The sequence below is a fragment of the Puma concolor genome, chromosome E3 (genome assembly GCF_028749965.1).
Source record: "Puma concolor isolate L17-30 chromosome E3, mPumCon1.1.hap2, whole genome shotgun sequence".
Taxonomy (NCBI): domain Eukaryota; kingdom Metazoa; phylum Chordata; class Mammalia; order Carnivora; family Felidae; genus Puma; species Puma concolor.
This window is the reverse complement of record NC_141682.1, coordinates 11257022-11273046: the sequence shown is the minus strand read 5'-3', so window position 1 is coordinate 11273046 and position 16025 is coordinate 11257022. Positions and strand designations below refer to the sequence as shown.

The 16025-nt window shown below is 41.6% G+C and overlaps 1 protein-coding gene across 7 annotated transcripts in view; it reads right to left on the bottom strand.

Moving 5' to 3' along the window:
- GTF2I (general transcription factor IIi) overlaps nt 1-16025 on the bottom strand; it is a 109577-nt gene that overhangs the window by 60783 nt on the left and 32769 nt on the right. For all 7 annotated transcript variants that reach the window (XM_086692502.1, XM_086692505.1, XM_086692503.1 and 4 more), the window contains exons 4-8: nt 15510-15644; nt 14279-14462; nt 13853-13881; nt 9119-9173; nt 8630-8673 (exon numbers count right to left, since the gene is read on the bottom strand). In XM_086692502.1, coding sequence (XP_086548628.1) covers nt 8630-8673; nt 9119-9173; nt 13853-13881; nt 14279-14462; nt 15510-15644 — 447 coding nt within the window. The remainder of the gene's footprint in view (nt 1-8629; nt 8674-9118; nt 9174-13852; nt 13882-14278; nt 14463-15509; nt 15645-16025) is intronic.

Below are 16025 nucleotides of genomic sequence, written 5' to 3'. Positions count from 1 at the left end.
GGTCACTGAGCTGCTGTCCCAGTTCTAGACACCCTCCCCGACTCTGCTGGAGCCTGGACCGCAAACCGGGCGGGCTCCTTGCAAAACTCCCCAGGGAACGCAACAGGGAGGAGGCTGTGAGGCCAGAGATGAGAAAACCAACCCGCGACTTCCTTTCGGCTCCTCGTCTGCGTCTCGTTCCAGTCAGGGTCACTCACTGCTGGCACCCTCCTTCAATCTGACACCTCCCATAGCAAGAGCAAGACCCCCTGGAAAATTCTTCCGACCCTAGCAGGACCGGTTTTCACACGTCACCTCAGACAGCAGTACCATCCCACAGCCTCCCACCTCAGAAGGCAAAATGAAGACTTTAGGGTGGCAGCCAGCTCCTCGAGTCGTTACTTACAGGGCTCCTTAGCTACTCCTTCTAATACAAAGTTAATCAGTAGTTAACCTTTACATTAAATTGTCTCCATTCAAGAAATATATAAGAAATAAGTAAGGGGTGCCCGGGTGGCTCGGTCGGTTAAGCCTCCAACTCTTTTGATTTCAGTTCAGGTCACCATCTCACCGTCTGGAGATCAAGTCCTGTATCATCAGGATCAAGTCCTGTACCATCAGCATCTGCACCGAGTGCGGACCCTGCTTGGGATTCTCTCTCTCTCTCTCTCTCTCTCTCTCTCTCTGTGCCTCCCACAATCGCACGGGCTCTCTCTCTCTCTCTCAAAATAAATAAATAAACATTAAAAAAATTAAAAGTGGAAATATTAAAAGAAATTGCAGGATAAATTAAGAACATAAAGATACAAAGTACAAGGAGAAAAAAGAAACCCCTAGAATAGCAGTGCTATTATATCCCCAAAGATGGTTAAAGAATTCAGTAAAATACAATCTTTCTCAATTCAGCACGTTTATCTTTAGATACAAACTATTCAGGAGATGACTCTATGAATAAAAGAGAGAAAACAATTTGCAAAATGATGATTTAGGCGCAATCAACTAAAAGCTAAACAGAAAACTGAGGTTTCCTGTGGCATGAAAAACAACAACAAAAAGCCTTCTGTAAAACAATGCAACAGATTCGAATACTTCCTCCCAATAAAGACATTCAACACTACCACTCTTGCAGATCTCCCCAAAAAACGAACACTTGGCCTGTCTGCACCATACACAAAAGCTGTCCCCGCCCCACGCACACACGCAGGCACAATTAACACAGCTTCCCCTTTCCCCAACTATTCACCCCAAATGCCATTAGAGGGCACTGAGCAAGGCAGACAGCGGCACGGGGCGGTTCAGTGCAGCAGGGTGGGCCGGCTGAGTGAGAAGTGTACTCACACGAAGGGCAGGGGAAGTGAGGGCCTTAGGAGACACAGGCTGATAAGAGGGTAGGCAGGGCTGCGGACAGCCTGACAAGGAACGTCAGAGCAGGAGTCCGGGCAGGACAGTGACGATGAGACATGGGTTAGACAACAGGACATGGGTCAAATGAAGAAAATAGACTAAGGACTCTCATCGGAACAGAGGGATATGGAAAACCCCTTGGGATGTTAAGAGAACAGAAGATGTGGGCATGAAACACTATAGCTGTAAATGCATGTATGTATATATTTTTGTGTACACAAACTCCCCCACACACGGATTCCTAAGCTGCGTCCACTGGGAAGCAGTAACCTCCCAATGGCAGTGGACGCACCTCCCACCAAGATACTGACATCTTGAGATCATTCTCCTCAGAAAGGACCCGGGGTTTCTTGGAATGGTTGACCCTAGGGCTGGATTAGAGAAAGTGCGAGGAACCTTGACCACCTTGTACTGCAAGAAAGGAAGTTCTGAAAAATTATGGTGAGGGGCGTCTGGGTGGCTCAGTCTATAAAGCATGTAACTCTTTTTTTTTTTTTTTTTAAATGTTTATTTATTTATTTTTGAGAGACAGAGAAAGAGAGCACAAGCAGGGGAGGGGCAGAGAGAGAAAGAGACACAGAATCCAAAGCAGGCTCCAGGCTCTGAGCTGTCAGCACAGAGCCCGACCCAGGGCTTGAACCCACAAACTGTGAGATCATGACCTGAGCTGAAGTTGGATGCTTAACCTACTGAGCCCCCCAGGAGCCCCAGGCATGCAATTCTTGATCTCGGGATTGTGAGTTCCAACCCCACATTGGGTGTAGAGATTACTTAAAAAGAAAATCTTAAAGAAATAATAAAATAAAATAAATAGTACGAAATACCAAAGCATCATCTGTTAAGAAAGCAACAATTTAAACAGTCATCAAGAATTTTTAAACCTGTGGCACGTGGGTAGCTCAGTCAGTTGAGCATCCCTTTTGGGATCAGGTCATGATCTCGTGGTTTGTGAGTTCGAGCCCCACATCAGGCTATGTGCTGACAGCATGGAGCCTGCTTGGGATTCTGTCTCCTATCTCCCTCTCTCTCTCTGTGCCCTTTCCCTGCTCACTCACACACACCCTTTCTTTCTCTCTCTCTCTCTCAAAAATAAATAAATTAAAAAAAAAAAAGAACTTTTAAATCTGTTTCTCCCTGTTCTTTGCGGCGTATGAGCAGAATGTTTGCCATCTGCTAGCTAAACTTCATCTTTCTTGGATTTTTATCTACATTTCCTTAACTAGTCTTAGCATTTTCCCTTGCTTCTACAATCTTTGATCGTTTATTTTTTGGATTAGCTCTTTGTAAGTCAAATACAACAAGGTTTGTCATTTGTCTTGCAAACAGCCATTCCCTGTGTCTCACATGTGCTTTGACACATTTTGGCTGACCTTGTCATCCTTAATTTTTAATTCTTTCTTAGTCAAACGTATTGCTTAGAAATCACTCAAAGGACTACTAATTTTTTTCTAAAGGCTTTAATTCTAAACTCTTATTATATCTGGAATTCTTTACAAAGTCACATCAAACTATCGGTATTTTGTTTTCCGTTTTCTAGTTGATTCTCTGGTGTTCTACATTCATAATCACATGTACAAGTCAATGGTGCCCTCCACTTTCTAATTACTTACACCTCATACTTGTACTGGTTTGTACTAGAATTCTGGTAAGAAACTGGTGAAAAGGTGCCTCTCTGTTTTACAAAGAGTGCTTCTGGTAGTTCACTATTAAACACAATGATGGAGGGGGTGTCTGACTTTGGCTCAGGTCATGATCTCATGGTCTGGGGGGTTCCAGGCCCACGCAGGGCTCTGTGCTGACGAAGTCTGTCTCCCTCTCTCTCTGCCCCTCCCCCACTCACACTCCGGCTCTGTTTCTCTCTCTCAAAAATACATACACATTAAAAAAAAATTCAACACAATGATGGGCTGGCATTTACAATTATGTATGACAGCCTGACACATCAGGTTAAGGATTTCCGCTGCCTTTTTATCATCTACTCAGATGATATATTATTTCTGGTTATTTCAGTAACATGAGAAAGGGAGTTTAGAGATTTTCTAATCTCATCCTTACGTTCCTAAGTGAATTTTAAGTCTGAAATTCACTGCACAAGGTAATTTGTTTTTAAAGATTTTTTTTCTTTTTTTAAGTAATCTTTCTACCTAACGTGGGACTCGAACTTACAAGCCTGAGATCAAGAGTGGCACACTGTAACAGCTGAGCCAGCCAGGAGCCCAGGATAATTTTTTAACCAACTTGGGAGGACGGTAAAAGCCCCACAATGACAGGTTCTGCAAGCGTGAATGTGGATGTGACAAAACTGACAAACGGCTTATATCCCCTGCAGGAGATCAGTCTGAAGATGTCACTTTTTAGCAATGATACAAAACTGCATTTTACACAATTGAAATTTTTGGACCCCAGCTATAGCTGACGCTCAGGTTATAGTTTACGTATGTCTTCAATACGAAAAAGCAGTAAATGTTCATTTTTTGTTGCCAATCACCAAAGCTAATTATTAAATATATTCTTAGTAATAATACAATGATCTTTTATTTATTTATTTATTAAAAAAAATTTTTTTTAACGTTTATTTATTTTTGAGACAGAGAGAGACAGAGCATGAACTGGGGAGGGTCAGAGAGAGAGGGAGACACAGAATCTGAAACAGGCTCCAGGCTCTGAGCTGTCAGCACAGAGCCCGACGCGGGGCTCGAACTCATGGACCCCGAAATCATGACCTGAGCCCCAGTCGGACGCTTAACCGACTGAGCCACCCAGGCGCCCCTACAATGATCTTTTTAAAGCTATGTATTATTTATTAGAAGATATTTTAAAAAATGAGGGGAGCACCCGGGCAGCTCAGTCAGTTGAGCATCCAACCTCAGCTCAGGTCATGATCTCACAGCTCATGAGTCTGAGCCCCACGCTGGGCTCACTGCTCTCAGCCTGTCAGCACAGGGCCTGCACAGATCCTCTGTCCCTCTGTCTGCCCCTCCCCCGCTTGTGTTCCCCCCAAAACAAATAAATAAAAAATAATAAAGTTATGTATTATTTTTAAACACAAGGTTGCTGTCATTCATAGAACCAGAGTAACAAAAAATCCTAACAATAAAATTGACATCAAGTCAGGAAGAGCTGTATGTCTTATAAACAGGCAGAACCACTTGCGCCCTAGAAATGGGACATGGGAAGAAGCAAGCGTTAATTGAAATATCCAAGACCATGTTCAGTTCTGAAAGTACTCGAACAATAAAAATCAACTTAAATATATGGTAAAAGTGGGAACAGGAAAAAAAAAAGTATTGAAGATAGTAAAAAAATTATATCCTCATTTTCCTATGTTAACAGGTAATAAAACCAAACCTTAAAACGACAGGAGATAGAGTGTACTATTGGTCTAAGACTGGGGGGGGGCATCTGAGTTCAAGGAAACAGAACTGAAGGCACAGAAGTACACCTGGTCACATGCTGTCTGACAGGTGCTGAGGCGATCCAACGAAGAAACGAGAGCTTTTCAACAGATGCTGGGGCGGCAGGGTAGTCCGCACACAAAAGGATGAAATCAGACCCTTCCCTTCCCTTCCAACAAGCACAATGAACTCAAAACAGATCTTAGGCTTAAACATAAGAGTTAAAACTACACAATTCCAGAAAAATGCAGTAAGTGAGAAATTCTTCATGACCTCAAGTTAGACAAAGATTTTAGGTTTCCTAGGGGTAACACCCAAAGTAAAAGTGATTAAAGAAAAATCTGAAAAACTGAACTGCATCAAAATCAAAGCAGTTTTAAGGCTTCAAAGGATACCGTTAAGCAAATGAAAAGACAAGCCAGAGTAGAAAAATATATTTGCAAAACATTATTTCTAGTTTCAAAAATCCAGAATATATAAAAGAACTCTAATAAGTAAGAATTAAGAAAGAAAGAGGAAAAAAAAAGGAGAAAGAAAAAGGAACGAAATCTTGCCATTTGTGACAACATGGATGGACGTAGAGGGTATTATGTTACATGAAATAAGTCAGAAAGACAAATACCATATGATTTCACTTCTATGTGGAACTAAAAAACAAAACAAATGAGGGGCGCCTGGGTGGCGCAGTCGGTTGGGCGTCCGACTTCAGCCAGGTCACGATCTCGCGGTCCATGAGTTCGAGCCCCGCGTCAGGCTCTGGGCTGATGGCTCGGAGCCTGGAGCCTGTTTCCGATTCTGTGTCTCCCTCTCTCTCTGCCCCTCCCCCGTTCATGCTCTGTCTCTCTCTGTCCCAAAAATAAATAGAAAAAAAAACGTTGAAAAAAAAAATTAAAAAACAAAACAAATGAATAACAAAAAACCAACGAGACTCAAATACAGAGAACAAACTGTTGACTGCCATAGCAGAGTTGAATCAGGAGATGGGCAAAATAGGTGAAAAAGATTAAAAGGTACAAACAGTTATAAAATATACATGTCATTGTGATAAAAAGTACAGTATAGGGAATATAGTCAATATTATAATAAGGTTGTATGGTGACAGATGGGGACTGTATTGAATAATGTATAGAAGTATCGAATCACTATGTTGTACACCCGAAACTAGTAACACTGTATGTCAACTCTACTTCAATAATAAATAAATAGATCACCAAAAAGAAAAAAAAAGCATAATTAAAGAACAAGCAAAAGAATTAAAAAGACATTTCATCAAAGGTAATATATGAATAGCTAATGAGCACATCAAATGATGTCCAACATCATTAGGAAAACACAATTAAATGTGTTCTGTTTGTTTTTTACTGTTTATTTATTTTTGAGAGAGACAGAGCATGAGTTGGGGGAGAGGGGGGACAGACAGAGAGGGAGACAGAATCCGAAGGAGGCTCCAGGCTCCGAGCTGTCAGCACAGAGCCCAACGCGGGGCTCGAACTCACAGATCACGAGATCATGATCTGAGCTGAAGTCGGACGCTCAACCGACTGAGCCACCCAGGCGCCCCAGGAAAATGCAATTAAAACCACAATTCTTGGGGCGCCTGGGTGGCGCAGTCGGTTAAGCGTCCGACTTCAGCCAGGTCACGATCTCGCGATCCGTGAGTTCGAGCCCCGCGTCGGGCTCTGGGCTGATGGCTCAGAGCCTGGAGCCTGTTTCCGATTCTGTGTCTCCCTCTCTCTCTGCCCCTCCCCTGTTCATGCTCTGTCTCTCTCTGTCCCAAAAATAAATAAACGTTGAAAAAAAAAAAATTAAAAAAAAAACCACAATTCTAGGACATTCTGGAAAAAGGAAAATGATGAAGACAGTAAAAAGATCAGTGATGGATGACCAGGTGTTAGAGAAGACAGACGGAAGAACAGGCAGAGGACAGGGGAGTTTTAGAGCAGTAGTACTATTCTGTATACTATAGTGCGGGATAACTTTCATCATACAGTTATCAAAACCCACAGAATGCACAAGACTGAACGCTAATGTAAACTAAGGAGTCTGGGTAATAATGGTTCATCATTTTTAATACCAATCTGAGGGGCGCCTGGGTGGTGCAGTCGGTTAAGCGTCCGACTTCAGCCAGGTCACGACCTCACGGTCCATGGGTTCGAGCCCCGCGTCGGGCTCTGGGCTGATGGCTCAGAGCCTGGAGCCTGTTTCCGATTCTGTGTCTCCCTCTCTCTCTGCCCCTCCCCCGTTCATGCTCTGTCTCTCTCTGTCCCAAAAATAATAAATAAAAAACGTTGAAAAAAAAAAAATTTTAATACCAATCTGATGCAGGATATTAATAGTTTGGGGGGGAGGTATTGCTATGTATGTGTGGGGGTAGAAGATACATGGAAACACTCTCTGTACTTTCGTTCAATTGTTGTGAACCTAATAAAACTGCTCTAAAAATAAAATACCTATTTACAAGTGCACAAACAAAAAAATAAACCCCACACCCATACACAATGAGACACCACTTCATATTCACTAGAATTGCTATACTCAAAAAAGAGAGACAATACCATGTGTTGCCCAAGATATGGAGAAAGTGAAACCTCCAAACACTGCTGCTAAGAACATGCAGCCACTTGGGAAAAGAATTTGCCAGCTGCTTAACTAGTTAGGCACAGAGTTACCATAGGACGAGCAATTCACTCCTGGGTATCTACCCAAGGGAAATGAAGACATTTTTTCTACACGAAGACAAATAGGAGTATTCCTAACCATCCATGTTACTCGAGACAGCCAAAAAATGGAAACAACTCAAATGCCCGCCAAACAGTAAATGGATAAAGAAACGGTAGTATATCCATACAATGGAATAACATTCAGGTATGAACCCTACAACTATTGTCGAAGATGATGCGGAGCAAAAGAATCAAAATGCAGAACACCACATATTGTATGATTCCATTCATAGGAAATGTCCAGCTAAGCTTACAAAACCCAAAAAGTAGACTAATGGTGGGAACAGGGCTTCCATTTGGGCACCAGCTTTCCATTTAGGATGACAGAAATGTTCCAAAATTAGACTGTGGCAATAACTGCAAAACTCTATAGATGTACTCAACACCACTGAATCTTATACTTTAGGGCAGGTGAATTCAATGGCACGTAAACTGTATCTCAATAAAGCTATCCAGAACTATCTATATAGAATAACACTAAAAGCATGACATTTAAAAATAAGGAATTCAGGGGTGCCTGGGTGGCTCAGCTGGTTAAACACATGACTTAGGCTCAGGTCCTGAGCTCAAGCCTCACATCAAGCTCCCTCTTGTCAGCACAGAGCCTGCTTTGGATCCTCTGCCTCCCTCTTTCAGTCCCTCTCCCCCACTCATGCTCACCCTCCTTCTAAAATAAATAAATGTTAAAAAATAAAATAAAATAAGGAATTCAACACTCAAACCAGCTTAGAGTTAAAAGCAGTCTCCTTGGAGGGCAGAAACAAGAGTGCAGGGGAGAAGGGACAGTAAGAGGACATTTGATGGGTTTGTATAAAAAGCACTGTAGAACCAGCTGACATTTTACACTACTATTCCTATATAACTGGGGGGAAAACCTAATAATAAATTTTGTTTACAAATGGGTAATTAGCAACAAACTTCTGGGTAACACTTAGTAACTCAACTTTTTAGGTGTTAAGCATAATATGTGCTAACACTTAAGAAATCATGTCACCGGTGGAATAAATTTGTTCTGTCTGCTTCTCATCAAAGCATTATCGGAAATAATGCGTCAAAATACAACCTTCTAAGTTAAGGGAAAGGTTTCCTTACTTAAATTTCATAGAGGACTCTAAAAGCACAAGTACATACCAGAATCTTCTGTGGGCTCAGTTTTCACTTTGATGGGGCCACAGCTGAAAAGAAAAGAAGGCAGGATAAAGCAGTGCGCAGTGCGGGCGGCCACACAGCAGTCAGGTCCTCACGTGACCAAGCTCAACGCAAACCTGACTTAACTTCAAATGTACGTATTTATTTCTTTGCATATATAACTTGTCAACTGAATTTAGTACTTTAATCCCAATCAATTTTTGGGTACAACAGTACAATAGTAGCTTGCAAATTCCACTGTACCACAAGGCCCTCCTATTCCCCATGTAGTTATCAATCTATCACATTAGCTTCCCCCAGGAAGTACTTAGTCAGAAACTGCATTTTCATAGGACCCCAAATCAATCAGCTGAATATAAAACATCAAGATATGTGATATGGTCCTTCTTAATATTCTACTACCTCAAATTCCTAAAGACTAAAAACCGCTATGGCGTGGAAGTTTATTCGTACTGATGAACTATGTTTTACCTTCCACCTGGAGATAGCATTGACCTTTCAGCGTCTGTTACCATCACACGACCACCTATGTACAAAAAAAAAAAAGAAAAGAAAAATGAGATTCAGGTTTTTCACACACTTTCAATATGACTAACATTTCCAAAGGTCCTGAGCAGACAGTAGGGGAGGAGGGGCGCCCACAGCTCTGGATCAAGCTGGAGGGAGTACCCGGTGACTCCACACGACAGTGTCCTTCGTCCTCCCCTGTAAGGAAAGGAAGTTGGGTGACAATCCTGATGGCGTTCATCCCCTCACCGGCCAGCACCCTCCCCCACTTAAGGAAAAAGCTCCTATTTTTACCGATGCAATAAAGAAAAGCAATGTACTATTACCCTGCCAATGTAGAAGAAGCCTCTACTGATGCAGGAGTGCTGACAGAAAGTTCTATCATGACTCCATCTGGCTCACGAGGACTGGAAAGCTGTGACTGGCTAACAGGTACAGGGTTTTTATTTGGGGGTGACGAGAATGTTCTGGAATTACATGCTGGTGACGGCCGTCCATCTTGTAAAGATACTAAGACCCATGGAAGCATACACCTTACAACCCTGAATGTTACATATACTAAAAAAGCATGAATTTTATGTTTGAAAAACATAAAAAGGAAACAAGAGAGATGGATGCCACCGCATGTTGATGAAAAAGTCGAGTAACTGGAGTGCTCTCACTTCTGGCGGGAACGGCCAGTGGAGTAAATCATGCTGAAAACCAGTTTGGTGCTTTCCTAAAAAATTAAATACATAACTACCATTTGCCACTCCAAATTTAGGTATTTACTGAAACGTATGCTCGTATAAAGACGTGCCTTCAAACATTCACAGCAGCTTTCTTTATAATTAAGGCCAAGATATGGAAACTCAAATTTTCATGGGCAAGTGAATGAGTAAACAAATTGTGGTGTAGCTATACGTTGGAATACTAATCAGTAAAATAATGAACTACTGATAGAAAGAATAAGGATCAATCTTAAAATAAAAAGCAAAACAAGAGACGCCGAGGGGGTTCAGTCAGTAAGCGTCCAACTCTTGTTTTCAGCTCAGGACATGATCTCACAGGGGTCATGAGGTCGAGCCCTGCATTGGGCTCTGTGCTGTAGCAGGGAGCCTGCTTGGGATAGTGTCTGTCTGTCTGTCTGTCTGTCTCTCTCTCTCTCTCTCTCTCCCTCCCTCCCTCTCCCCCCCATTGCCTCCCTTGCTCACACTTGCTCTCTCTAAAAATAAATAAACATTAAAAAAAAAAAAGGAAAACCAAAAAAGTACCTACTATGATTCCATTTATACTTAAAAAATCTATAAACGCCAGGGGCGCCTGGGTGGCTCAGTGGGTTGAGCATCCAACTTTGGCTCAGGTCATGATCTCACAGTTTGTGGGTTCAAGTCCCATGTCGGGCTCTGTGCTGACAGCATGGAGTCTGCTTGGGATTCTCCTTCCCTCTCTCTCCCTCTGCCCCTCCCCCGCTCATGTGCCTGTTCCCTCTCAAAATAAATAATTTTAAAAATCTGGAAAATACAATCCCATTACAATCTCAACTTTCTAATTACTTTGCAAGTTGGTATGATAAAAAAGTTGGTATACAAACCCACCTGCTTGCACCACTCAGTATAAAACATCCTATAGAAACATAGTTTAGGGGCACCTGGGTGGCTCAGTTGGTTAAGTGTCTGATATGACTTCAGCTCAGGTCATGATCTCACAGTTCATGAGTTTGAGCCCCACGTCAGGCTCTGTGCTGACAGCTCAGAGCCTGGAGCCTGTTTCGGATTCTGTGTCTCCCTCTCTCTCTGCACACCTCCCCTACTCACACTCCAGCTCTCCCTCAAAAATAAACATTAAAAAAATTAAAAAAAAAATTTTTTTTTCAACGTTTTTTATTTATTTTTGGGACAGAGAGAGACAGAGCATGAACGAGGGAGGGGCAGAGAGAGAGAGAGACACAGAATCGGAAACAGGCTCCAGGCTCCGAGCCATCAGCCCAGAGCCCGACGCGGGGCTCGAACTCACGGATCGCGAGATCGTGACCTGGCTGAAGTTGGACGCTTAACCAAGACTGCGCCACCCAGGCGCCCCAAAAAAATTTTTTTTCAAGAAACATAATTTAATTAACAACCAGGCCCCAATGTTTCAAAAGAAGTTTCTAAAACAGAAGACTTCAAAAAATACAAATGGCAGATTAAAACTAATCTAGAACACTTCAGGGAGAAAAATATCAAGAAAAAAGTCGAAGCTTTAATTGAAGAAAGACGATAAATCTTTTCTCTCTCAACCTTAAGAGGGACATCTACAAAAACCCCACAGCTAACAAGTGGCCAAAGCCTGAATGTCCTCCTCCTAATGTGGACAGGCTGATGTCTGTTACGGCCACTTCCATTTGATACCGCATTGGACACTCTTGCTAGAAGCACAAGATCAAGAAATAAAAAGCACTCAGACTGCAAGATGTAAACCGTCCTGATTCACACACAACAAGACCCACGAGGCAGAAAGCCAAGAAACAGGCAGAAGAAACAAAAATGCCAAAGAAATTCTGGGGAGAAAGGTCAGTCTTTTCAACAAACTGCTGGAACAACTGGACAGCCACGGGCACAAAAGCTGAATTTCACCCTTACCACGCGCCATAATAAAAAATCAGCTCAAAACTAACCGCAGGGCCACCTGGGTGGCTCAGTCAGCTAAGTATCAGACTCTTGATTTCAGCTCAGATTGTGACCTCAGTCTGTGAGGCTGGGCCTGCCATCGGGCTCTGTGCTAACATGGAGCCTGCTTGGGATTCTCTCGCTCCCGCTCTCTCTGGCCTCCTCCTACCCACCGAGTGCACTCTCTCTCTCTCAAATAAACATTAAAAAAGAAAACAAGAAAACACAAAACTGACCTAAATGTAACAACTAAATGTAACAACACAGGCTATAAAAGTGACAGAAAAAAACACGACACATCTTCACAACGTTGTGTTAGGCAACAACCTTATATACAAGATCAGAAGCACAAGTGATAAAATAAATTGGGCTTTGCAAAAATTAAAAACTTTTGTTCCTCACAGGACACTGTCAAAAGACAACCTGTCAAACTGGAGAAAATAACTGTATCAAAAATATGTAAGAACTCTTACAACTCAATAATAAAAACACAAACAACTTTGTGGAAAGGACCCGAACAGACCTTACTCCAAGGAATATACAGAATGGTCAATAAGCACATGAAAAGATATGCAACATTATTAGCAATTCGGGCTATGCCAATCAAAACCACAATGAGACCACTTCACACTCATGAGGATGGTTAACACCACAAAGACACTAACAAGTGTTGACAGGGACGCGGACAAAATGGAACGCTCAGACAGTGCTAGCAGGAACATAAATGGTGCAGGCACGGTGGAGAGCAGTGTGGCAGTTTTTTTAAAGCTAAATGCAAAATCAGTCTATGACCCAGCAATTCTACTCGTAGGTATATATCTCCAAGAGAAATTAGAGTACATGTTCAGACAAAAACTTGTTCAAGTATGTTCACAGTAGTAACAGCCAAGTGGAATCTACTAATCTAATGCTCTACCAACCCGTGACTGGATAAACAAGTGGTATATTCATCCATAGGGATACTTAGCATTCAGCAAGAAAAAGGAAATAACTACTGATATACCCAACGATCTGGATGAGCCTCAACTGAATTATGCTGAGTGAAAAAAGATAATCTCAAGAGGCTACATTCTGTAGATCTAATTTATGTAACATTCATGAAGTAACAGAGAAGAAGATAAAAATATTCTAAAATTAGATTGTGACAATGACTGTAAAACTTTTCAAACTTTATCACTGTAAATTTACCAAAGCCCGCTGAATTGGATGCTTGAAACAGGCGAATTTTATGGCATGCCAATTATACCTCAACATAGCTTCTAACAACTTAATCTTTTCATCATGGTAAGAATAAAACAAACAAAATTTTTTGTTTTTACTTAACAAAAAATAAAATATATTGGGTGTGTATATATTATTTTGTCCTTTCTTCCTTGTACTGGTTAAGAGGTTGCCAATGATAATGGTCATTTATTTCCAAAAGTCTCAAACAAACCTGCCTCCAAAGGGCACCAGTCTCCTAAAAATCACTTTGCCCTTCAAATGCAATGGCTTAACCTTCCCCAAAGGAAGTTCTGTTGAAATCCTCCTCGCTCTTCAAGGACCCATCTTAATGCCCTCTCCAACTCGAAAGCCTTCCTGGGCTATAAACAAATCCTTCTTCCAGCAAACTTGCAAAGCATTTTCTTTAGCTATCCCTACACTGTGCAGCTATGCTCTTGATGTAGTGACTTTATGGGCTTTTTATCTCTTTCCATTAAAGCTCAAAAGCTTTAATGCTTATGCACAGTTGTGTACCCCATCCCCACCCAATCTTATGCTCACTAATTCTGTGCCTGATCAATGAACATGAGATAAATTAAGCCATCCTCTTAATTCTGGCTAATGATGGCAGATCCAGTCTATGATTGAACATACTGCCCACAATAAAACCTTGACTATGTCATTAAAAAAGTAGCAAAGCAAGTCTCTACTTTTTCAGCTCAGTGACCTTTCATTGGTTTATATATAACACCCCACTCCAAAAGGTCTTATGTCATATTCTCAAAGAAAAAAGAGAAATTAGTAAAACGTGTTAAATTTGGCCCAAAAGATAGTTTAGGAAGTATGAGTAAGCAAAATAATCACTTACCTAGGTGCTTCTTTGGCTCCAGGAAAGGTCTGTATTAAAACAAAACAAAAAACTATACATGAATACACAAAATTATTGTAAACCTTAAATTTAAATGACTTCTACAGTAAACAAGAGTTTTTAAAATATATGGGGTGCCTGGGTGGCTCAGTCAGTTAAACATCTGACTGTGGCTCAGGTCATGATCTCACAGTCCATGGGTTCAAGCCCTGCATCAAGCTCTCTGCTGTCAGCGCAGACCCCACTTCAAATCCTCTGTCCCCCCCCCCCTCTTTGCCCCTCCCCACTCATGGACACACGCGTGCTCGCTCGCTCTCGCTCTCTCAAAAATAAAGAATTAAAAAAACATTTTAATATATTAAAATAAGGTGAATATTCAACTTTATATGAATAAACTCTTAATGGGCAAGGGAGAAAGTACTTCACCTCTTAATAATAAATGAAATTCCTGCTTTGTTCTCTAAAATCCATTTCAAGGTGGCAAGATCATAGTTCTCGGGGTGTTTAAAGGCAACTCCTTCCGGAAGCCCCTGCACAACCACAGCTGACTGATCTCGTAACATCTTCTCATATGGAACAGGGACCACTGTTGATTTGCCTAAAGCTTTCCCTGGGGTTGAGGGACAGGGGTGAGGCAGAAAGAAGTAAACATCATTTAATGTTAAGATTAAAAAACAAATCCGTCATTAGTTTATCATGGCTTCACAAATGGCATTCATACTGTTTTGTAATATCTGACTTCAAAGCGACTTCAAAATATCAAGAGGGCCCTATTCCCATGTTAGAACTTCTAAGCTTGAAACATATCCACAAGAGCAAAATAAAAAGTATATAAAATATTTATATAAAACCTACACAAAATGAAAAGAACAATAGCTCATTTCTTCCACTATTGTCTTTCTTTACAATGGCCTTGTGCTGTTATAACATGATCTTTTCATATCCAATCCAGCACCAGAACATGGAAGCCTGACAAATCCAACTGTTATAAAATATCCGGCGATATTTTGCCAATATTCTCACCAAAAACTTATTACATAAATACGATCGCCATTCACAACGAAGTGTGTTCTAGCACTTTTGTGTGCGGACATCAGGCAGTAAGCCCAGAGATGCTAGAAACCCCATTCCCCAGAGATGAATTTTACCTAGGGCCTCACAGTGTAACTGGTATCCTCTCCCTCTGACTGTTTTTCTTAAGAGCTTTGTTTGCCGTGTGATTAGGTTAACAAAAAAAGGGGGATCGGTGAGATCAGCACATAAGTCAAAAACAAACAGGTCTCTGGGTGATTATGAGGTGTTAATGTAGGTTCTCTGGTAGGGGGTGCTGAAAGTGCGGGTAGGGGGGGCGGCTATGCATGTACTGAGCCAGGGGCTACACAGTAAATCTACCTTCCTCTTCATTTTCCTATAAACCTAAAACTGCTCTTGAAAAGAAGAAAAAGAAAACAAAAAACCCTACCCCACAGCTCTAATAGGTGCATTTGCTTATTTCTGGGTTCTAGTTTGAACCAGAACTAGAAAGTGAGATCATTCCTGATGTTACCCCAAGAGGTCTGGGCAGTTTGTCAAGGTGTGCTGTACGAGTGTTAAACCAGTTCCACCATCTACCCTTTACATAATGTCTCTTTTAGAAAATGCAAGCGTAGAACCTTACCATAGCAAAAGCAGAAATAGTCCTCAACTGTTTTCCTGAGCGTTTCAATCTCTACAGCGTCTACACTCATCCGATTTGCTGGGGTTGTAGATTTCATCTTATGCATCTCTGCAGCCTTTTCCTCTTCTTCAACACCTGTAAAGCAATTAATGACATAAAAGGCTCATCTCCACTACCTTAATACCTGGCTTTCAGTAAGAGTATTTTTTCCTAGGGGTACCTGGGTGGCTCAGTCAGTTGAATGTTGGACTTTTGGTTTCGGCTCAGGTCATGATCCCACGATTCAGGAGATTGAGCCCTCGAGCTCCGCACACACAGCATGGAGCGTGCTTGGCATCCTGGCTCGCTCGCGCGCTCGCTCGCTCGCGCTCTCTCTCTCTCTCCTCTCTCCCTCTCTCAAAAATAAATAAACTTAATTTTTTTTTTAAAAGAGTATTTTTTTCCTATATTCTTTGTTTCTCGCTTTATTTTTTTCAAATTTTTAAATTCTAGTTAGTTAACATACAGTGCAATGTT